This window comes from Capra hircus, chromosome 3 (assembly GCF_001704415.2).
Source record: "Capra hircus breed San Clemente chromosome 3, ASM170441v1, whole genome shotgun sequence".
NCBI classification, from domain to species: Eukaryota; Metazoa; Chordata; class Mammalia; order Artiodactyla; family Bovidae; genus Capra; species Capra hircus.
In genome coordinates this window covers 61,301,976-61,326,937 of record NC_030810.1, presented here as the reverse complement: position 1 = coordinate 61,326,937, position 24,962 = coordinate 61,301,976, and the positions used below count along the sequence as shown (strand labels likewise).

The window sequence follows — 24,962 nt, the reverse complement described above, 5'->3', positions numbered from 1 at the left end:
GATGTTATTTAGTCACTCAGTTGCGTCTGACTCCTTGTGACCCCCTGGACTATAGCCCACCAGGCCCCTCTGTCCATGGGATTCTCCAGGCTAGAATACTGGAGTGAGTTGTCATTTCCTCCACATGATCTTCCCAACCCAGAAATCGAACTTGCTTCTTGGCGTCTCCTGCATTGGAGATGGCTTCTTTACCACTGAGCCACGGGGGAAGACAGTATTAACCAAGTATAAAGCATTTGAGGGGAGATGACTGGAAGCCATTCACCATGGGAGCATACTCATTGGGTGTACTTGTTTGTTAGGACTGCTTTTACAAAGGACCACAGACTGGGTGGTTCAACAACAGAAATTTATTGCCTCACATTCTTGGAGGCCAGAAGTCCAAGACCAAGGTGTCAGCAGGATTGGCTACTTTTGAGGCTTTCTCTTTGGCTTGCAGATGGTCCTCTTCCTCTGAGGGTCTCACATGGTCTTCCCTCAGTTTGTGTGGTCTCTGTCCTAATCTCCTCTCATAAAGACACAGTCTTATTGGATTAGGGCCCAACCATATGACCTCATTTTACCTTAATTATCCTTTTAAAGGGCCTACCTTCAAATACGATATTCCGAGGTACTGTGGGTTAGGACTTCAACATAGGAATTCTGATAGGACACAATTCAGCCCTCATCAGAAGGCATACAGAAAATGTTCAGCAAAGCTAAACTGAAGGTATTTAACATCATATCCAATATTTGTAAGAGAAAAAGTTGAGGGAATTTCAAATGATGATAGTTCTGGAGTGAAGATATGCCCAGATCTTTAGAACCAGTTACATACAGAAATGAAGAAACTAGAATTTACACGAGCTTAACAATGATAAAATGAAGCAGTCACTGGTTATACAATGCATCAATGTTTATAAACGTTTGTAGTAACAAAGCAAAAAATGGTAAGTTATTAATTACCTAAAAAGGTATTTCTTGAGGTAAATGACAACTATAGTAATACACATTAGTCAACCTGGCTAAAACCAGAAGAAGTAATGGTGAAGCTCAAAAACACCTCTAAAGAAAAAAAAAAATAAATTCAGGGTTCACTATTACAAAGTAAGGGTGAGGGCTCTTCTAGTGTTAATCTTTAAAATATGAATATTTTCAATATTATTTTACGAGTAATTTAGACTAATAGTATTAGGAAAATGTAGAAACACTTTAGAGACTATGGAATAAATCTAGTAGTTTCTCAGTAAACACCCAGTTAGAATAGGCTAGTGGCCATTTGACCCTCTATTGCTCCATTCTTACCCAAATACATAAGAACTAGGAATCCATAAGCATCTGAAGTATACACAGAAAATAAATCAGGAAATAAGGGTACTAAATAGAATCCAAGACTCAAATTGTTCTATCCTTTCAAGATACTTTAATTTTGCAGTTATTAATTAAAAAACACAGTTGTTTTTAGCATTTCCTAGCTACAGGAGTGCATAGGAAATTCCATTCTAAATAAAGAAGTAATTAATGAAATAACAACACACCTTAACATTTTACATTGATAGGTTACAGTTTACAAGGTGCTTTCACATACATTATTTCATTTGATTCTTCAACAAGCAGAAAAAACAGTAGGAAAGAAAAATGATTTTTTTAGGTTTACAACGAGTATTTTCAGGCCAATGGGCACTCACCACAGGAACATATCAGAACAAGACAGCAATGCCCACAAGCCACAATATCATTTTGGTAGGTTGACAGTTTGATATCAATTGGATATTTAGCATCAGTGAAGGAGGAAGGAATCAGAACAGACACGAGGTTCTCATGATATTCAAAGAACTGTAAGAACACTGCAAGAATTAAGGAGAAGAAAGATGCCCTAGAATATCACCTTACTGAGACTTACTTCAAAGCATGTTATCCCCTCAGAATGTCAAAAATCATCAAACATGGGGAAGTTAGAAGGGACCTTGGAAACTGCCTAATGGAACTCGTCCATTTCACAGATAAGAGAACTGAGGCCAAGATCACTGCTGATAGTGACAGACAAGGCTTGACACTCAGATGCCTTGACTTTCAGTCCATGGCTCCTTTCCTGACAATGTCATCTCCTCATTATTTCTTCTGTTTCAAATAACGTAATCTGAGATTAAATACTGATTCATTCCACTTATTTCTTATTCAAGTTTTTATCTTACTTTTGGCTAAACTGTGGCTGAAACTGGGAGTTTTATATAATTTTAAGATATTCTAATTCAGTGTATTTGAGTGGTTGGAAACAGACTCCCTTGATGGAGTGGGACAAAGCTTGCTGATATCCTTCAAATGGGAAGTTAAATGGAATGGCTAAATAGCCCTCAAAGCCAATGCGTGCCTATGGGTCATCCACCCAGGCAGATTTTATAGCAAATTTGTGCCAGGCAGTAGTAATTTCATGATTTTCTTTTTTGTTTTTTAAGAATTCATAGAAATCTTTTTAACTACTGAAAACTAAAAATGTAATAATCAAATTGTCACCCCATGATTTACTAAAATTATTATGTAATAATTTTACAATAATATACAACATAGGTACCATAGCATTTATAGCATACATATTGAATACATGATCAGCATGTTCTTGGGTCTAAATGAAATACAAAAAACCTAAATTATTTTATACAAATGATGTTTTAGATTTATTAACATGATATATCATTACATAAAATTTGCTACAGCAAAGTATTTCATATTTTCCTTGCACATTTTAAATATAAGTGGACCAACAAATCAGTATCAGCTTTAAGTGACATGACCATGCAGAAACACTTGACAACCAAAAGATGTACAGACTGATGCAGAGAACATCTCAGGCAGATTTCTCCAGCATCTTCAAAGGTTTTACAAAGGTGTGGTACACATGAGAAGAAGCAGAATCAGTGACCTACCTGCACCGATAATGAAGCAGAGTGTTTATATACATTAAGATCAGTTTGATTAAATACAACTCATCTTATATGCATGTAAATTGATCATAAAAATGAACACAGTTTATTTTCAACTATTTTGGTGTGTTGTTTTAAGATAGGCCACTGACACACAGAGATAAAACCAGACAGGAAATTTAAGAGCAAAGAAAAAAATATCAAAAAATTGAGTTAAGCCATGGATTCTCAACAGTGAACGAAATGGGCAAAACTGCTTGAAATTTCCACATGATAGCAATGTTATTAAGTCAGCTGGCAAAAGAAAAAAATTAAAAAAAACAAATACTAAAATTGTATTTGCATGATCATAATTCCATTTACTGAAAGAAGCTAGAAATTATGACATATCTAAAAATACCACACCTCAAAATTAAAATGCAACTGTGGCAGTTTTGCCCCCTCCCCTCATTGCCGAGGCACAGGACGAGAGCTGAAGTTGCAGCAGTGCCTCTGTCTCAGGCTGACACATACAGTACACCAGCATAATCGCCTGGCAACAGGTTTTGCTCTTAACCGTGACAAAACAAGGCAAAGCCAAACAAACAAAATACCTCTAAACGAAAGTGCCTCTATGTCATTTACAAGAATCCAGCCACTTGTTTGGCTTAGATGAGTATTTGTTCGGCTTAGATGAGTGTTTGTTCACATCAATGTTCTTTTTAGTTCATTTCTCTTCCTTTAAAAAGTTTACAATGGGGACTCTTTGAGAAACTTACAAATTTGTCACTTTCATTAGTCATGTTCTATTAAAATACTGTCTAAAATCCTTATGGAAAGTTAAAGTTTATAAATCTTAGAACTCTGCTCTTGATACCTACATAAGTGCTGGTACCAAGTGAGAGAATCTGGATGATTATGATCCATGTTATTAGCTTTTCCTGCAAATGAGACACAATTGTCACACTGCACAGGTTGGCCACATATTTACTCAAGGGGAGGATGACAGAAAAGGCAGTGAAGTGACACAGAGCTTCTGATCTGTGTGAATCCAAACTGCTGGGTCTAGCTACTCTGCATTAGTGAGTTCTAGGAAAGTTAATGTTTTATTTGTGTAAATACCCTTGGTGAAAAGACATTCTATCTTTAAAAACTGTCCAGCGTTTTGGCAAAAACTGAGTATGAGCTATTCAAAGTAAAAATAATTAGAAAGCATATCCTCAAGCAACTGACCAACACAAATATTGGTTAAGAGTTACTAAAAGCAACATTTATCCTTCCCTTCCAAAGTCACAAAGCCATAACACTGCCCATTTGAAACACCAAGAAAATAAAATGAGCACTATTTGCAGAAAAATTAATGGAAATGAAACAGGACGGAATGGATGTAGAAGAAGAGAAGAATGACGAACCAAAGGGAAGCAGGAGAGTGTCTAGTTCTGTGTTACGGCACAGACAATGCTTGCTTAGCGGTGCCTCGTTACAGAGGTGGATGCAGAGTGCACACACGGATGACGGGAATAGAGACCTCACTCAGTCGCTGGAATGAAGGAACTCGGTAACTGCTTTGACAAGGACGGTCTCAGCTCTACCTTATCTCTTAACAGAGTGCAAAGACTGAGTGTGAGCTCCGATGTCATCTTGTTGCTCTAAAATTCACAAAATTCTTTCCCACATTTTTCTGTTATAGAGACACGGATATCTTCTTCTTCATAGTCATCAAAGTTGCTGGTATCTCCAGAGCCTCTGAACTTTGGTATGAATGGAGCTTCAACCTGTAATTGAGAAACAGAGAAAACAAGAGTGATATTATGATTTATTATAAGAAATATATATATTTGGTCTTAGTGTCAGTTCCTGGCACAAGCTCCTAAAGCCTTTGGATCTCCTGAGTTGAGCATGGCAAAGGTGTCTTTTTTATGTTAATGAGGTGTCTTTGGGAAAGCCCATAGGTAACTTAAGTAGGGTGGCTGGTTGCCAGGGTACCCAACACTGTGATTAGAAGGTTGGAACTTTCAGTTCACTACCTGACCTAGGGAAGGAGTGCATCAAGGTTGTATACTGTCACCTTACTTATTTAACTTATATGCAGAGTACATCATGCAAAATGCCATGCTGGATGAAGCACAAGCTGGAATCAAGATTGCTGGGAGAACTATCAACAACCTCAGATAGGCAGATGACACGACCCTTATGGCAGAAAGTGAAGAGGAACTAAAGAGCCTCTTGATGAAGATGAAAGAGGAGACTGAAAAAGCTGGTTTAAAACTCAACATTCAGAAAACTAAGATCATGGCATCTGGTCCCATCACTTCATGGCAAGTAGATGGGGAAACAATGAAAATAGCGACAGACTTTATTTTCTTGGGCTCCAAAACTGCTGTGGACGGTGACTGCAGCCATGAAATTAAAAGACGCTTGCTCCTTGGAAGAAAAGCTATGACAAACCTGGATAGCGTATGAAAAAGCAGAGACATTACTTTGATGACATAGATCCATCTCGTCAAAGCTATGGTTTTTCCAGCAGTCATGTATTGATGTGAGAGCTGGACCATAAAGAAGGCTGAGTGCTGAAGAACTGATTCTTTCAAACTGTGGTGCTGGAGAAGGCTCTTGAGAGTCCCTTGGACAGCAAGGAGATCAAACCAGTTAATCCTAGAGGAAATCAATCCTGAATATTCATTGGAAGGACTGATGCTGAAGCTGAAGCTCTAGTACTTTGGCTACCTGCCAACTCATTGGAAAAGACCCTGATGATGGGAAAAATTGAAGGCAGAAGGTGAAGGGGATGACAGAGGACCAGATGGTTGGATGGCTTTACCAACTCAATGGACAGGAGTTTGAGCAAACTCCGGGAGATAGTGAAGGACAGGGTGTTGCAGTCTTTGGGGTTGTAAAGAGTTGGACATGACTAAGCAACTAAAACCACAACCTGATCTGAGAGGGAAGAGGGGCTGGAGATTGAGCTCAATTAGACTCCCCTGGTGGCTCAGTGGTAAACAATTTGTCTCCCAATACATGAGACACAGGAGACAACGGTTCAATCTCTGAAAACTTCAGAGATCCACTGGATCCACTGGAGGAGGAAATGGCAACCCATTCCAGTGTTCTTGCCTGGGAAATCCTAGGGACAGAAGAGTCTGGAGGACTATAGTGCTTGGGGTCGCAAAGAGTCAGACATGACTGAGCAATTGAACACTCATACCAAAGGGCAGTAATTGAGTCAATTATGCCTATATAATGAGGCCTTCATGAAACCCCAAAAGGAAAGAGTTTGGATTTTGGAGAACTTCTGAGGTGGTGAACCAGTGAGGACTTGGGGAGAATGGCATTCCTAGAAAGAGCAGGAAACTAGGATCCCCTTTCTACACACCCTGTCCTAGGCCTCTCTTCCATCTGGCTATTCTTGAGTTACACCGTTTATAATAAACTGGTCACCCAGTAAGCAGCTTTTCTCAGTTCTGTGAGCCAGTTAGCAAATTAATCGAACCCCAAGGTTTTGGGGGAATCAATAAATTCTTACTATTACTAACGCAGTGGCAATCTTTAAATGCCTTTAAGTCCTTAAATGATAACAACATTAAAAGAAGAAACTAACTATAGGTTTGCTATTAATCTCAACATTTTCATTCAAAATATGGTACAGGCCAACAAACTTGAGATTTCTAGGATAATTCACTGCTGCCATCAAAATGCTGGTACTTAAGGTTACAGAAGATGAGATGGTTGGGTGGCATCACCGACTTGATGGATGTGAGTTTGAGCAAGCTCTGGGAGTTGGTGATGGACAGGGAGACCTGGCATGTTGCAGTTCATGGGGTCGTAAAGAGTCGGACATGACTGAGCGACTGAACTGGACTGAAAGTTACAGAACTCTAGATTTCCTTTATCAGTTTCTTATTTCTGAAGTCTATTTTTCTATCCTTTCCTTAATTCCTTCCTCTTTAGGTTATTTTTTTTATTCCCAAGATTATTTTGTTTAAAATATCTGGCTATCAGAACTTTCTAGGAAATTTGAAAAGTCTTTAAGAATTACAAAATTGTTAAATTCTGAACATTTTTCTCTTTGGATCCTAAAAATACAACGTCTTTCCATTATTTAAAATAAATCTTTATAAAGATTATGTTGTGTATGGAATATGTCTGAGGAAAAGATTTTAAAAGCTGAAAAAATAACATCACAATTTACACAGCATCTATAATGTTTATAAACAATTATATGCATGTGGTTTCATTTCTTTCTCAAAATAACACTGTGAGAGAGGCAGGGCAGGTAGCCTTATTCCCATTTTACAGATTATAAAACAGAAAGTTGATCAAATTCATATGACTAGTAAGTAGCTAAAGTAGGTTTCAAATTTATAAGTCTTCACTTTTAGTCCAGAGCTGTTTCTAATATTTATACCACTGATTTTCAATGAGTTTTGATTAATATGCCTTTACATCTTTGAGTATATATCACCAATAAATATACAATTTTTAATTTATAAATAATTTACATACATGGCTAAGTTATTACAAGATACAAACAAACAAGACATCTTAAAAAATAAGGTAAAAAATAAGTAGGAATGGGAAGTTTAACCGGTTGCCTTGTGTACCCTGTATGGGGGCTTGCAGGTCTGCACGACACAGAAGAATGAGCTGAGCAGACAGTCGCTTCATGTCTAGCCAGGCAGTAATTTAGGATCACACCTATTGAGACAATCATCTCTAGAAAATGACTGTACAGTGTGAGCTGTCCAGGCCATTTTCTTCCCTTTCTGTTTTTCTGCCAGATGACTTTGACTATTTTTTGTTCATGAGCACTTGGTCAAAGAATAAAGACTATGAAAACTATTCAAACTTTCTATCATTTTGTACTTATCTACATACTTATCACTGACATGATACTAAAACAAATGGCTATTTAAAGTACTGAATTATTTCTATTTGTAAATTATTCAGAGATTCCCAAGTTCACTTCTGTTAATCATCAAGATTTACTATCAATCAATTTGCCCAATACAATAACCTGTTATACTGTGCTACTTCTCAGCAGATAGGCTGTTTAACCTGGATTCATCATTTGGATGAGCAGTAGCAGGTCTACACCTTTTAGGAGTAATTGTTTAAAATACATGGTATGCATAGAATAGTAAATATTGGCTAAGTAACAGAAATGTTTATTTCTAAATATAAGTTTTAAAATAGCTAAAACACATCACACATTTTTAGAATATTAATAAGGACAAACCTCAAGGAAATCTAATTGATCCATCTAAATACAGCATTAATTAACAGTACTATAACAATATAGTATAGTGATAATTACAAAGGTATATCAATGATTTTATAGGAAAATATAAAATTCTAAAATTAATAATAGGCAAAAATTTGAAGAGGCCAATATCTACAGAATTTCCAAAGTATAAATATAATTTCTATCTTTCTTAAATTTCCCAAAGAAACTTGGAAAATTTCCAACCTAATTTTATGAATCTATATAATTTCAACTCCAGAAAAACAAAAACTATAGGTTGATAAAATTTAAGACTATAGAAGTAAAAACCCTAAATAAATCTTGAGCAAATTAATTTCAGGCAGATATTAAAATAATAATACCCATGATTAAAGGATATTCATTTCAGGAATGTTAGGATATCTCACCAATATAACTCTTTATACTAACATGTCAAAGAATATAAAATACAATATACTGGCAGTCAAGGATATTTCCTTAACCTGATCAAGAATACTTGTCCAAGACAAACGGCTAATACCATATCTGGTGGTAAAGCATAAAAAGCATTCCCATTCAAAAGAGAACATGATAAGACTGTTCAACAGGCCCACTATTTTAAAATATTGTTCTAGATATTCTAGCATATACAAATAAAACAAAATGGAAATAAAAGATATTAAAAAGAAGACCAATGACACCTCTACCCACTGTGATGATCTTCCAGTGAAATCTAAGGAAATCAGTAACAGAATTTACTTAGTAAGGTGGCCAATCATAATAAACATAGAAATGTTTTCTCCCCCATACTCTTATACTCACAGTAGCAACCAAAATATAAATTTAAGGAAAAACTTTGAGAAAGAATTGGACTTGTATGAAATAAGGAGTTTCTAAAACCTTACCAAATAACAGAAAATGTTTGAATAACTGCACAAATATAACATGTTTCATTATGAAGAATTTTCAAGATTTTGGTTTTCTTCTAATTAATACATGTAATCCCAATTAAGATCCCCCAATACAACATAAATATTTGGGAAGACCAACAAAACAGAGGAATTACTGCTTATTGGCACAGAGTTTCAGTTCTGCAGGAGGAAGTTCTGGAGATGGATGGCAGTGATGGTGGCACAACAGTATGCATGTACTTAACGTCCCTGAACAGAACACTCACATTTGGTTAACATATTAAATTTTATGTTATATGTACTTTACTACAATAAAACTGGAGAAAACTGAAATATGTATTTTTCATGAATGTTTATAAAAATTCCACACATTAGACATATAAGTACCTTGAAAATTGAAAAAAATCATATCATAAACCTACATAAAATGATGTGGTGGTTCCCTGACGGCTCAGGAGACTGCAGGAGTTGCAGGAGACTGGGGTTTGATCTCTGGGTGGGGAAGATCCCGTGGAGGAGGGAATGGTAACGCACTCCAGTGTGCCTAAAAAGTCCCATGGACAGAGGAGCCTAGCAGGCTACATTTTCATGGGGTTGCAAAGAGTTGAGCGTGACTAAGTATGCATGCAGTCTGAAGTTGAGGGGAAAGTGAAAGCCTGGAGGAAGCAGATTTACTACTGAAGGTGGTTGGACTGTAGTGAGGAAAAGAACAGAAATAAAAGGAAGAAATATGCCAACTGTTAATAGAGGTACTGTCTGAATGATGGGATTATGATGATTTAAAATTTATTTACTTAACAAATTACCTCATGACAACTGTATGAAACATACCTCAACTGGCAAGAAAAATAGAGCCAATCTATTTACTTTTTCTCTCCAAACTACGTTCTTTTGCATTCTCTACTTTAACCTAAATGTTGAGGATGAGAAATCTGATGCTTTAAAGTAGTTAAGTAATTTGCTTGAGCTCTCACTCCTAATGGTTGGCTGATCTGGGATGCCAATCAATGTCTACCTAACCCCGGAGTTCACACTCACACTTTACAGCCTTCTGAGGCAGTCTGAAAAGGCAAAATGATAGGATACTGAAAGAGAAACTCCCCAGGTCAGTAGGTGCCCAATATGCTACTGGAGATCAGTGGAGAAATGACTCCAGAAAGAATGAAGGGATGGAGCCAAAGCAAAAACAGTACCCAGTTGTGGATGTGACTGGTGATAGAAGCAAGGTCCGATGCTGTAAAGAGCAATATTACATAGGAACCTGGAATGTGAGGTCCATGAATCAAGGCAAATTGGAAGTGGTCAAACAGGAGATGGCAAAAGTGAACGTCATATTATAGGAATCAGAAAACTAAAATGGACTGGAATGGGTGAATTTAACTCAGATGACCATTATATCTACTACTGCGGGCAGGAATCCCTTAGAAGAAATGGAGTAGCCATCATGGTCAACAAAAGAGTCTGAAATGCAGTACTTGGATGCAATCTCAAAAACAACAGAATGATCTCTGTTCGTCTCCAAGGCAACCCATTCAATATCACAGTAATCCAAGTCTATGCCCCAACCAGTAACGCTGAAGAAACTGAAGTTGAACAGTTTTATGAAGACCTACAAGACTTTTTAGAACTAACACCCAAAAAAGATGTCCTTTTCATTATAGGGGACTGGAATGCAAAAGTAGGAAGTCAAGAAGCACCTGGGGTAACAGGGAAATTTGGCCTTGGAATACGGAATGAAGCAGGGAAAAGGCTAATAGAGTTTTGCCAAGAGAACACACTGGTCATAGCAAACACCCTCTTCCAACAACACAAGAGAAGACTCTACACATGGACATCACCAGATGGTCAACACCGAAATCAGACTGATTATATTCTTTGCAGCCAAGGATGGAGAAGCTCTATACAGTCAGCAAAATCAAGACCAGGAGCTGACTGTGGCTCAGATCATGAACTCCTTATTGCCAAATTCAGACTTAAATTGAAGAAAGTAGGGAAAACCACTAGACCATTCAGGTATGACCTAAATCAAATGCTTTATGATTATACAGTGGAAGTGAGAAATAGATTTAAGGGACCAGATCTGATAGATAGAGTGCCTGATGAACTATGGACAGAGGTTTGTGGCATTGTACAGGAGACAGGGATCAAGACCATCCCCATGGAAAGGAAATGCAAAAAAGCAAAATGGCTGTGAAAAGAAGAGAGGTGAAAAGCAAAGGAGAAAAGGAAAGATATAAGCATCTGAATGCAGAGTTTCAAAGAATAGCAAGAAGAGATCAGAAAGCCTTCCTTAGCGATCAATGCAAAGAAATAGAGGAGAGCAACAGAATGGGAAAGACTAGAGATCTCTTCAAGAAAATTAGGGATACCAAGGGAACATTTCATGCAAAGATGGGCTCAATAAAGGACAGAAATGGTATGGACCTAACAGAAGCAGAAGATATATATTAAGAAGAGGTGGCAAGAATACACACAAGAACTGTATAAAAAAGATCTTCACGACCAAGATAATCATGATGGTGTGATCACTAATCTAGAGTCAGACATTCTGGAATGTGAAGTCAAGTGGGCCTTAGAAAGCATCACTACGAACAAAGCTAGTGGAGGTGATGGAATTCCAGTTGAGCTGTTTAAAATCCTGAAAGATAATGATGTGAAAGTGCTGCACTTAATATGCCAGCAAATTTGAAAAACTCAGCAGTGGCCACAGGACTGGAAAAGGTCAGTTTTCATTCCAATTCCAAAGAAAGGCAATGCCAAAGAATACTCAAACTACTGCACAATTGCACTCATCTCACACGCTAGTAAAGTAATGCTCAAAATTCCCCAAGCCAGGTTTCAGCAATATGTGAACTGTGAACTTCCAGATGTTCAAGCTGGTTTTAGAAAGGCAGAGGAACCAGAGATCAAATGGCCAACATCCGCTGGATCATTGAAAAAGCAAAAGAGTTCCAGAAAAGCATCTATTTCTGCTTTATTGACTATGCCAAAGCCTTTGACTGTGTGGATCACAATAAACTGTGGAAAATTCTGAGAGATGGGAATACCAGACCACCTGACCTGCCTCTTGAGAAACCTGTATGCAAGTCAGGAAGCAACAGTTAGAACTGGACCTGGAACAACAGACTGGTTCCAAATCGGAAAAGGAGTACGTCAAGGCTGTATATTGTCACGCTGCTTATTTATATGCAAAGTACATCAAGAGAAACGCTGGGCTGGATGAAGCATGAGGTAGAATCAAGATGGCCAGGAGAAATATCAATAACCTCAGATATGCAGATGACACCACCCTTAGGGCAGAAAGTGAAGAACTAAAGAACCTCATGATGAAAGTGAAAGAAGAGAGTGAAAAAGTTGGCTTAAAGCTCAATATTCAGAAAACTAAGATCCCATCACTTCCGGTCCCATCGCTTCATGGCAAACAGATGCGGAAACAGTGGCTTACTTTATTTTTTTGAGCTCCAAATCACTGCAGATGGTGATTGCAGCCATAAAATTAAAAAGATGCTTACTCCTTGGAAGAAAAGTTATGACCAACCTAGACAGCATATTAAAGAGCAGAGACATTACTTTGCCAACAAAGGTCCATTTAGTCAAGGCTATGGTTTTTCCAGTAGTCATGTATGGATGTGAGAGTTGGACTGTAAAGAAAGCTGAGCGCCAAAGAATTGATGCTTTTGAACTGTGGTGTTGAGGAGACTCTTGCGTGTCCCTTGGACTGCAAGGAGTGCAACCAGTCCAACCTAAAGGAAATCAGTCCTGGGTGTTCACTGGATGGACTGATGTTGAAGCTGAAACTCCAATACTTTGGCCACCTGATGCGAAGAGCTGACTCATTTGAAAAGACCCTGATCCTGGGGGGGGGATTGGGAGCACGAGGAGAAAGGGACGACAGAGGATGAGATTGCTGGATGGCATCACCGACTTGATGGCCATGAGTTTGGGCAACCTCTGGGAGTTGGTGATGGACTGGGAGGCCTGGCACGCTGCGGTTCATGGGGTCGCAAAGAGTTGGACTCGACTGAGTGACTGAACTGAAAGGGCTAATGTGGTCTGGGAATTGGGAATTTGAAGAACCCAGAATTAAATATGTTGTTGTTATTTAGTTGCTAAGTCCAGTCCAAGTCTTTGCATCCCGAGGAATGTGGCCCCCTAAGGTCCTTAGTCCATGGGATTTCCCAGGCAAGAATACTGAAGTGGGCTGCCATTTTCCTCTCCAGGGGATGTTCTCGACCCAGGGATTAAACCTGTGTCTTCTGTATTGACAGGTGGATTCTTTTACCACTGAGCCACCAGGGAAGCTAACATAGATGTTATTTAACAGCTCAAACAATTTAAAGCATAACCTTTCTAAGCTGATTTTCTTATCAGTTAATTGAGGAAAATGGCATCACCTATCCCAAAGAATTACTTCAAAGATTAAAATGAGACATTACAGTGTTGCTTTTATAAATTTTACAGCACTACATGGGTGCTGGCAAATTTAGGGAAAATATGATATGTTTATTTATTCCTGGAGGAGGAAATGGCAACCCACTCCAGTATCCTTGCCTGGAAAATCCCATGGACAGAGGAGACTGGAGTCCATGAGGTGGTAAAGAGCCAGACATGACAGCATGAAAGCACATTATTTATTCACTACATCTAAAATCTATTTTAAGTTGCTCTGGACTTTGTTCTTGACTACATAACACATTCAGTTGAGATAACAATGCTAACAGCAATGTTTCATGAATTTAATGGTTAGAGAGTATCTGAAGCCCTCTTTGAGATACAAAGGCTGTACTGGACTCACATTGCTTTGGCCTTGCTATGTTTCCTATTTACTGAATTAAATTTGTTTTAAGTGTTAAAAAATATTTTATAAGAATATAAATTAGAAAAACAACTATTTACAATTAGAGCATTTACATTTTTTTCCCCAAGGAAATTCACTCATATGGCTTCATGGCATTATTAGATATGGCAAATTTTTGAGACATTAGATGTTTTGGTTTTATAGTAAAAGAAAAAGAAAAAAATTAACATAGTCAAGATGAAAATACTTCATTCATATGAATTATCTTTAACTGGGCATTTAAGAAGGAAAAGGAGAGATAAAAGTAATTTAGCCTAGCAAAAGTTTTTCTTAAATGTCTCAATTTATCCCAAAGGTAAAGTAATGATGATTGAAAAATATCTTAATGAATCCAACAATTAAATGTTACTAAATCTGGCTGTGTGCTTCTGGGTAGGTGGGTATATTTGTTTACATATTGTCTTACTATGTGACTTTACATCAGCTTTGAAGTGCAGATTATTAGGACACTAATATGTACTTGCCATGGCATATGAAAAGTAAAAGTTATTGGTAGGGAAAATTTGACAAGGAAAATATTTCCAATTGATGATCTATACAGACTATACGCTTTCCCTTCTATCAAGGAGAAAACTCATTTAAGTTGTGAGCTATAAGGTTCTTTGTTGTTCAGTCGCTAAGTCATATCTGACTCTTTTGCAACCCCAATGGACTGTACTTGGCCAATCTCCTTTATCCATGGGATTTCCCAGGCAAGAACATTGGAGTGGACTGCCATTTCCTTCTCCAGGGATCTTCCTGACGCAGGGATCAAACCCACGTCTCCTGCATTAGCAGGCATATTCTTTAGCACTGAGATACCAAGGAAGCCCTATACAGGTTCTTTAAGTCCTACATAAGATTAATTCAAAAGGTAAAAAATATTAAAACTTTGTGCTATGTTAAGATACCTCTACTACATTTAATTTAAGTAGTAACTTAAAAAGCTTTCAAATTAAAGAAAGAACAGGCTCACCTTTCTCTGGTAAATAGCAATCCAATCTGTTGTAGCAAACCACTTGTGAGTTTTTATATCACTCACACCATTCTTTAGATTTCCAAACCGCTTTGTTAAGTCTACCTGCAGCAGGTTCCTTAGAAGGTCCTTGAGATCTGAACTGAAGTGAGAAGGGAATCGAACCTGCAAGACAGACCATGTGGTAAGACACACATTCTAAGATTCAAGATATTTCTGAAAGGTATTTTTTAAAATGTGTTAGATCATTATATAAACAAAAATATGTAGTGATGACTTTCAAATACTCTTAACTACATATTTCAATCTCCATAGTAGTCCTTAAAAAAGATAATGATTTAAGTGAATGAATTAAAACTGTTCTCTTAAGATCTTGCTTTGGTCATAAACTTTGGAGCTACTGTTTACGTGGCAAAGAATGGGACATGACTGAGTGGCTAACACTTTCACTTTCACTCCAGAAAAATGGACCCCTCTCCAGAAAAATGTTTATAATTATGGAACTTTTCCAGCAATGTCAGAAGGTTTACCCATCTTCAAGAAAGACCCCTTGGATCCCATATTATAAACTTTTGTCTTAGAAACAAATTTAAACTTGTAATTTAAATAGAAAAAGCAGCATATGAAAGATATCAGTATGCACATTTTTTAAAGAGATGATCAAAAAAGCAGTCTAAAAATGATGATAAAAACCCACACTGCCTTTCATAGCATAGGAAACCACTTTTCTTTCACTAGTGGGTGACTTTTAAGCATAATTCTGCTATTATGCAATAGTACAAAAATGATTTAGGTTGGTTTAAAAGCAGTTTCCACTTTCTATATTGTGAAGATTTTAAAATTAGTTGATTGGCCTCCAGCCTTAAAAACAAAGAAAAAAAACTCCAAATAAGTGAAGATGTTATATATCAGGTAATCAATAAAATAAACACCAGTCATTGGAGACCTAGGTCAACTTTGTTTTGTTTAAACACTCTTCTCCTCTAACTCTCTATTCCAACCTAACTTCCAGTTCTCACCCTATTATTAATATGAGTACTGAAAAATTAAAATGGGTACTATTAAGGGATGATTTTAGAATGAATAGCTATATCTATGCCTCCTTACTATTTTCTTTCATTATTACCTTTTCTGCATTGTCCTATGCAACTGTGTTCACTCATTTTCACTGCTCTCTTCCCCATCAAACACACACGTATGTATGCATATAGCTACATGTGTGTGAACATGTGCACTTTCATTTTAATCCCATTTTCCTGTTGTGTGCCCAATTTCATGCTCCCACCTTCGCTAAACACAAACACGATTCTCTGGACTATCATGGCCTTAACTTCAAACTGACCATGAATCTTGAAGAAGTGCTTTAAAGGGGTAATAGATGCATTTCTGAACCTGCGTTCTTTCTCTGGTTCTCTGCCAGTGCCGTCGGCACCGAGAACGTGCACTGTGTATCAGACATTACCGCAGGGGGTCTTCACCATGCACTCATTCATCTACCTATGCTGCAGCATTCGTGCATGTATGACTCACCCAGACTGTGAACTTCCGGAGGGAAGACACTGTGTCATTTTTGTGTTTGTAGTTCTAGGATTTATTAGATCACTTCAAATAAGACAGTTCACCCATCTGACAATAGTGTATTGATAACCTACTATGTGCCAGGTAGTATTCTAGGTGCCGGATGCACAACAGTGAATGAAAACGAGTCTCTGATTTCTTGGCACTTACATGCTAGTCCAATATGACATTCTTGATGAATACAGTATTACCTATATTCTATTAATAAATACAGAGAAACTAAGATTCTGAGACATTATACGCCTTATCCAATCATCACACCAGAAAGCAGCAGAGCTAGACTAGAAACGTAGTCTTACAGTTTTCAGTCCCATGAATTTTACTCTTTATTACACTTCAAACGTATAGAACTTAATTTATTATATTCTGACTTTGAAAAAGTTCAATGTACTTGACATAGATTCTCATGTTCTCAAAGCAGGAAAACAATTTTAGTATAAATGATAAACTAAAATCACCATCATAACAGAGGAAAACTAGTACTTGTGTCAAGTAACCAAAGACTATTTGAAAGTTGAAAGTTTGGCGTCAACTCATATTAGCGACTAAAAAATGTCATTTTTGCAAAGCTTGTATGAGTACAGATTATGAGGTTATATGTTAAAAAAAAAAAAAAAAAGACATGTGAACTACCACTCTCTCTAGTTCCTGCTTTTGACACAATGGCTTATTAGAAGTCAGGCACTGTGCCAAACACTTTACATGCACTGGCTCATAAAATCCAAAATATAACAGCTAAGTAAGTATGATTGCCCCAATTTTATACCTGATGCAACTAAGACCTATAGGGATTAAGCAATTTGCTCAAGATTACAGAGCTAGTAAGTGGCAGAGCTATAATAGCAAACCAGGACTCTGACTTCAGGGTATATTCTTTAACTTCAGGTTACTGTCAGGAACCTTATAAAAGACTGAAATTTTATCTTAAAAATATCTGCACATTTCTTTATCCTACTTGGAGTAAAAACTAGAGAATACAAGGTATTCCAAGGCACCCCATCCACTTGAAAAATACCACAATTATTTATAAAATGATTATATCCTTATTTTGTTTAGATTCTTAAGAAATAACTTATTTGAAGTAGACTTATCTTCATTTAGAATAGAGGTTTCATGAATTGTTCAATGAAATATGTCAGTTATTCTCCCCTTCATGATGTTCAGAATGGTAGATAGTGATATACTACAAATAAATCTTTTGAATTCAGGTAATTTGCAATGAAGTGGAAAAAGAATACAGACACCTAAATAAAACAGTTCCTTACTTGGAATGCAAATACAGTGATGGTCCTGAATTAGTTAATGAGTATGTTTATTCGTTTAATCCTCAGAACAGTGTTTCTCAAGTGGGAAGTAGTGGTAGAGGGTTGTGATGGTAGATATCAGAATCATTTGGGAAACTGAAATTCTATACGTGTTCTCCTCACTTCCACATCACACCTTCTTTTCCCTCAGAGATTATGATAAGTAGTCCACACTCCCACAGTAAGCCATATTAATGATGCTGATACTGCTAAGTCACTTCAGTCTTGTCCGACTCTGTGCGGCCCCATAGACGGCAGCCTAGCAGGCTCCCCCGTCCCTGGGATTCTCTGGGCAAGAACACTGGAGTGGGTTGCCATTTCCTTCTCCAATGCATGAAAGTGAAAAGTGAAAGTGAAATCACTCAGTTGTGTATTAATGATGGGTATCTGTCATATCCTTTACATGAGTTTGGGTAGGCTCCGGGAGTTGGTGATGGACAGGGAGTCCTGGCATGCTGTGGTTCATGGGGTCGCAAAGAGTCGGACATGACTGAGAGACTGAACTGAACTGAACTGACTGATGTTTTAAATGGAAGACTTTTATTTATAGTATGCTAACCTGGAAACACCAAAGACTTCTATAATGGGAAAAATGATGAACTCTTCCTTCAAAATTGTATCAAATTCTGATATGCATTGTTTCTTTATTATCAACTCTAACATATGTAGATATAGAAAGTAAAATCAGCATTCTAGAATACTGCAGCTAGAGGAAGTTTGCTGCTGCTAAGTCGCTTCAGTCGTGTCTGACTCTGTGCGACCCCATAGACGGCAGCCCACCAGGCTCCCCCATCCCTGGGATTCTCCGGGCAAGAACACTGGAGTGGGTTGCCATTTCCTTCTTCAATGCATGAAAGTGAAAAGTGAAAGTGAAGTCACTCAGTCGTGTCCGACTCTCAGCGACCCCACGGACTGCAGCCCACCAGGCTCCTCCGTCCATGGGATTTTCCAGGCAAGAGTACTGGAGTGGGGTGCCATTGCCTTCTCCGAGTTTAATTTAGTCTAAAGCTTCATTTTAAAGATAAGGAACTTTTTTAGAAGAAATAAAAATAAGGAACCTGAGCTCCAGTGAGACTATCAACTCAGTTTCATTGTTGGGAAAATAACTTGATTCTCTTGACTCCTACATCTTTCTTCAGGCCAGGATAGCACAAAATATGTGATAGGGCAAAAAATGTGAAAGCAGCTGTAAAGAGATAGATTTGGAAAAGAGACAGTCTAACTCCATTAAACCGGTGGATCTAAGTGGTGAAGTTATTGGAAACTAGGATCATTTAACATGAAAGAGGGCTTTGTGCAGTATGTGCTCCTTAAAGTGTTTACTGGATGTTTATCCTCTAATATTTCCTGTTTAGGATTCTTTTTCAACCTTTAGAGACCAAGTTAGTTCTGAGCTTCCTAATGATATATTCTTAAGAATAAGTCTACTTCTGTAGTGAGGTACACACACATAAGCTTTCAATACATGATGTGCATGAAAATCACCTGAAATAATTTAAAAAATATACATATAATTGGAATACACAGAAGACCAACTGAACTGGTACCTCTGAGAGTGGGCATCTATTTCATGAAAGCTTCATGAAGGCAGAGGCCGCAACTGATTTGCTGTATCTAGCACTGCTCATATACTATAAGCTTAATAAATATCCAACAAATGCATGGACTTAAATTCAACAAACACTGATTCAATACCATCTATATGCTAGGCACAGATGTGCTTGGGGTATAGTAGAAAAACCAAAGTAAGGCAAGGATTTCTGCCTCCACAGTGTTCACATTCTAGTGAGAAAGAAACTTAGCAACAAACGTGACCTTCTAAAATGTTGTCATCCATCATTCCTGGCAAAACCTTTCTTTGTAAGGTCTTTAAATTTTTATTCTGAAGAAAATGGGGGTCATTGCAAGGTTCTGAAAGGAGTAACAAGATCTGACAATGTTTTTTAAAGAACCACTCTAGTGACTCAAAAGAGAGTAGTATCAGTGGAGGTGGTAAAAGTAGCTGAATTCTGTGCATATTCTAAAGATAGAGGCAATATGGTTTTCCTATGCATCAAACATGGATTGAGAACGTTGGGGTGTTTTGGCCTGAGTAGCTGAAAGTAACTGAAAGGATGATACTGCCATCAAATGAGATGGGAAAGATGGTGGGATGAAGAGATTTGCTAAGGAAAACAAAAATCTGTCAGTTTTAGACAGGTTGAATTTGAGACATTTATTAGACCTCTGAGTGGAGATCTCAGGAAGTTGGATACAAAATTATGTAACTTATGAGTCACGTATAGCTAGTATTAAGCTTCCCTGGTGGCTCAGATGGTCTGTCTGCAATGCGGGAGCCCTGGGTTCGATCCCTGCGTTGGGAAGATCCCCTGGAGAAGGAAATGGCAACCCACTCCAGTACTCTTGCCTGGAAAATTCCATGGATGGAGGAGCCTGGTAGGCTACAGTTCATGGGGTCACAAAGAGTCAGATACAACTGAGTGACTTCACTTTCTTTCTTTATAGCTAGTATTAAAAGTTATACAGAGGATGTGACCACCAATGAAAGATGTGCAAAAAAAGAAGATCAAGCCAAAGAGATTTAGAAGGAAAGATGAGTAGAGGGTAGTGATATATGTACATATATAGCTGATTCACGTTGCTGTACAGCAGAAACTAACATAACATTGTAAAGCAATTCAGTCAGTTCAGTTCAGTCGCTCAGTCGTGTCTGACTCTTTGCGACCCCATGAATCGCAGCACACCTGGCCTCCCTGTTCATCACCAACTCCCAGAGTTCACTCAAATTCATGTCCATAGAGTTGGTGATGCCATTCAGCCATCTCATCGTATATCATCCCCTTCTCCTCCTGCCCTCAATCCCTCCCAGCATCAGGGTCTTTTCCAATGAGTCAACTCTTCGAATGAGGTGGCCAAAGCAATTATACTCCCATTAAAATAAATTTAAAAAATTAAAAGAAAAAGAATGAGGATATAAATCCAAGCATACTAGCATACCCTTTTTAAAGAGTTTCATGAGAATTATGTTTTTTTAAGCCAATTTTTAAAAAAAGGAAACATGAGTAATTCAGGAATAAAGCTAAGATCATGCAGAGTCACTGAAGCCAAATGAAGGAGTAATGAAAAAACCACTGAACTAGATTCTATTTCTTGCTTTGCCACTAACTGGCTTTTATCTTGGAGAAGGAAATGGCAACCCACTCTGGTATTCTTGCCTAGAGAATCCTGTGGATGGAGGAGCCTGGTGGGCTGCTCTCCATAGGGTTGCACAGAGTCATACACGACTGAAGCAACTTAGCAGCAGCAGCAGCTTTTATCTTTGGGCTATTCAGAGCCCTGATTTACCTACATATAGAATAAGGGAGTTAAACTAAATCAAATGGAACATTCTTGTCATCTCAAGAATTCTACTAAGCTATTTCTTTGGTAGAAAGAATACCTGGGTTCCAATACCAACTCTAGTTCTTTATACTTTAGGCAAACTTTTACCTTTCTGATAAGTGAGATAACCTCACGTATCTCATCCGTAAAATGATAAAAGTATATTTCATCTGGCAGGTATGAAAAGAAATTAGGTAACTTTTATGAAACTGCCTTTTCTTTTTCCGGCCATGCTGTATGTCTTGTGAGATCTTAGTTCCCTGACTAGGAATTGAACCTGGGTCTATGGCAGTGACGGAGAAGGAAATGGCAACCCACTCCAGTATTCTTGCCTAGAAAATCCCATGGGCAGAGGAGCCTGGTGGACTACAGTCCATGTGATCACACAGTCAGACATGACTGAGCGATTGAGTACTACGGCAGTGAAATCACCAAGTCCTACCCAGTGGACTGCCAGGGAATTGCCTATGAAACTGGCCTAGTATCTTATAGGCACTAATTCAATATATGTTTCATTTTAGAGTAATATCTTAATGATCTGAAGCTGAATTTCCGATTCAAAAAAGGAACCTAGAAGTCAGCAATATTTATTATTATGTTTCCAGTCTACTCAAGGACAGAGTGTACTAGAAAAGTCACTGCAGAGTATAATAAGTTCCTCTTTTCTTCTTTTCTCATGCTCCACCTTTTAAATTTGTACAACAAACAAATTCTCTTAAGGCACTTAAATTTGATAGAGTGAGGGAGCAAATAGACAACTAAAGCATTGTTTTATAAGGACAAAATTGTGAATATAGCTGATACCTTCTTAACTTTGTACAATTATATTACACACTGTGTTAAAATAACTATGAAATTAATTTTGAACTGAGCAAACAATGGAATATTTGTTCAGCTATAATATCAATTATAAAGTCTTGTGCATTTTGGTTTTAGGAATAACTATTACCTTCTAAAAATTTAAGAGGAAGTTATATCCAAGAAGAAAATCAGTGCATGTTATTATAGTATCCATCCAAACAGGTGATTTAAATTCACTCTTTTTTAATTTTAGAAACAAAGTGAGACAAAAGTCAAATTTGTCTACTTTTAGCTTAATCACAGAAATTACAAAGTTTATCTCTGATTGAAGAGGAGAAAATTTTTACTGCTATTCTTCTGCAGTTATGGAGGAAAAGACTATTCAACTAGTAACATTTTATCCTGCATCAGGACAAAATTTACTGGGCTTAAATAACTCAAAAGAGTTTGTACACAGTCAATAATCTGTCAACTTCTACCCACATTCCATACTGGGATAAATTTTAAGAAATTCTCTCTCTAAATTAGTATAGCTCTAAGAAACCTATGATCCTAGTTAAAAAATTATCTAGCAAAACTGAGCATATACATTAGTTAACTTTTCAGAACACATAACTTTTCATACATACTTTCTAGCAGATATGGTGCTAAGTTCCACACTATCTCATAGGACTCAGTCTCACAGGACTGGATCCTATATACATAAAAAGAAACATCTAGGACATTAACAAAATACTTATATTAGTACCATGATTGCAGGCTCTCTGATCTGTTCTCACCTATGCAGAAACAGTGCATAGATATAATGAATTCAGATGGTTGCAGAAATGCAATCATTTGCCCATAGGACTCCTAAGGTAAGGACTGTCTCACAGCAGGTATTAAGAATTTTAAATGTTCACAGCAAGGTGTTAAAAAACTGCCCTGGATTTTATGCATATAGTGTAACTGCTTTTGTATTTTATGAAAATAACTACTGAGTACTATAAGTGTCTTCGACTGTAGCCATGGTCAAATAAAAAATGGCATTTTAATTTCTCAAAAAAGTATTAGCAGTGGAGCCTCTGAAAAAGCGTAGTGGTATATCTGCATATGTGTATGTTATTTAGGAATATACAGAAAAGAGATAATATAGCAGGCTTGAGAATGCTACCCTTGAGGAAGGCCTGTCAGCAAGTTTGGCCCTTGGCAGGTATCTGCGAATTGGAATGGTCACAGTACCAGAAACTGAAAAGAAACTTCCCTAAGTGACACGAGTGGCGCACTGCACCTAGATGTACTACAAACGATATGGGTTATGCTGAACATTTGCTTTTGTTGTGGGAATCTCAGATTCTGGTATGTGCCAAATAGAAGATGTATATGTGATTCCAATAAAATCCTTGGGCCTTGAGGCTTTACTGTACTTCCCTGGTAGACAACATTTTATCTATGTTGCCAAAATTCATTGCTGGAGAAATAAAGTTTGCCTTCTGACCCCTTTGGACAAGGACTCGAAAGTTTGTGCTGGTTTCCTCTGGACATTACCATAAACGTCTTTTCCCTTTGTTGATTTCACTTTATAAACTTTCTTGTAAGATAGCTTACAATGAAGGTACTTTTTACAATGTAAGATATTCATTCCCTGACTACCCCTATATGATGAACTTTGTGAATCTTCCTAGTGAATCACTTAACCTGGGGGTCATCTTGGGGACCCTAGACACAAAAGGGAATAGTCATTTGGCTGCTAATCAGCCATACTTCACTTCATGTGAATGTGGATGGCCCTTTAGGAAAAAAAATTCACCAATTCTTTTTGGTTATTCTGTGTATATCTAGGTTTCTAACTTGATATTTTGTATAGTGTCTTCTTGTACATATTTGTTGGTCATTAAAAATGGAATAATACTTTAGGAGCTAAGAATTTTTTTTAATTACATAAATAAAAAATTCTTGGTTTTCACACAGCTATTACTTGCTTGCCACCTTATTTGCAAATATCATTTTTCAGTACAGTGTTAACTTTTGCATTTCTAAGAGTAATAAAGCCAGATAGAGTTGCTGTGGAAACCATCACTGATTCTTGTTATAGAGTATATGGCACTGAAGTATTAAATTTAAAGACTATATACAGAAACTCAGCATATGTATTGCTAGGATGAGGCATAGTCAATGTGGGAATTATAAGAGTTTTCTGTTAACTAGGCATTTCTAAACCTGAATCTTAATACTGTATGAATAATTTGACATTTAAATACCACCTACTCTGTTTTTTATTAAAGGCAAAATATGCGTAGGAGAGAATCTAACAAGCTGATTGATCATCTTTCCGTGCATTGAAAAATATCAGTTTGAGCTAAAACACTGTAAATAGAGAAAGAATGTAACAATCTAATGTTCAAATATACATATGTTAGTGAATTAATCATTTTATTAAACTTATTTGAACTTTTATAAGTCAATGATTCCTATAATCTTTATATTAATAACATGGTTTCAAAAATATACTCATCATAAAATACTGTTGCATAAAATAACATGCTTTTTAAAAAAAATCAGAAAAATTCTGAATGAAAAGTATGTTTTAAAATATTTGACATCACTAAAATCATTAAGAAATTTTAAATACAAATATAGGATCTGTAAGACCAAAACTGGATTATCAATGACCTGAACAATTAAAAAATTTGAAAACAAGTTAATCTCCAATTTGACTTTTAGCTGCTAAACAGAGAGACAATAATGCTTTATAATGTGGATAGGGACAACTTCTAGTTTGAATCTAAGTGCTAAAACAGATGGTTTTAGTGGAAAATGTGAACATGATTTCGTATTTAAATACAGATCCTAGAGATCACTCAATAATAATATTTTATTTTCATGAATTCTACTTTAGATGAGAAAAGATAATAAGAAATGAAAACAACTCTATATCCACTATGGGGAGAGATAATCTGGTACCTTTAGTTAAAAACAGCAGTACACCAAACACCTTATCATATTTAATAAAAAAGAAAAAAAGTCAGATATTGTGATTTAAAATTTTATGTTCCTACTCTAAGATGACCAGGATTTAAACTGTTATAATTTTA

General features: G+C 37.0%; 1 protein-coding gene across 8 annotated transcripts in view; it reads right to left on the bottom strand.

Annotated features, from left to right (window-relative positions):
* The window catches only part of PRKACB (protein kinase cAMP-activated catalytic subunit beta), a 146,164-nt gene continuing 122,584 nt past the window's right edge, over positions 1,383-24,962 (bottom strand). For all 8 annotated transcript variants that reach the window (XM_018045673.1, XM_005678170.3, XM_005678171.3 and 5 more), the window contains 2 exons: positions 14,825-14,989; positions 1,383-4,654 (listed from right to left, as the gene is read on the bottom strand). In XM_018045673.1, the coding sequence (XP_017901162.1) occupies positions 4,529-4,654; positions 14,825-14,989 (291 nt within the window). In that variant the 3' untranslated portion in view covers positions 1,383-4,528. The remainder of the gene's footprint in view (positions 4,655-14,824; positions 14,990-24,962) is intronic.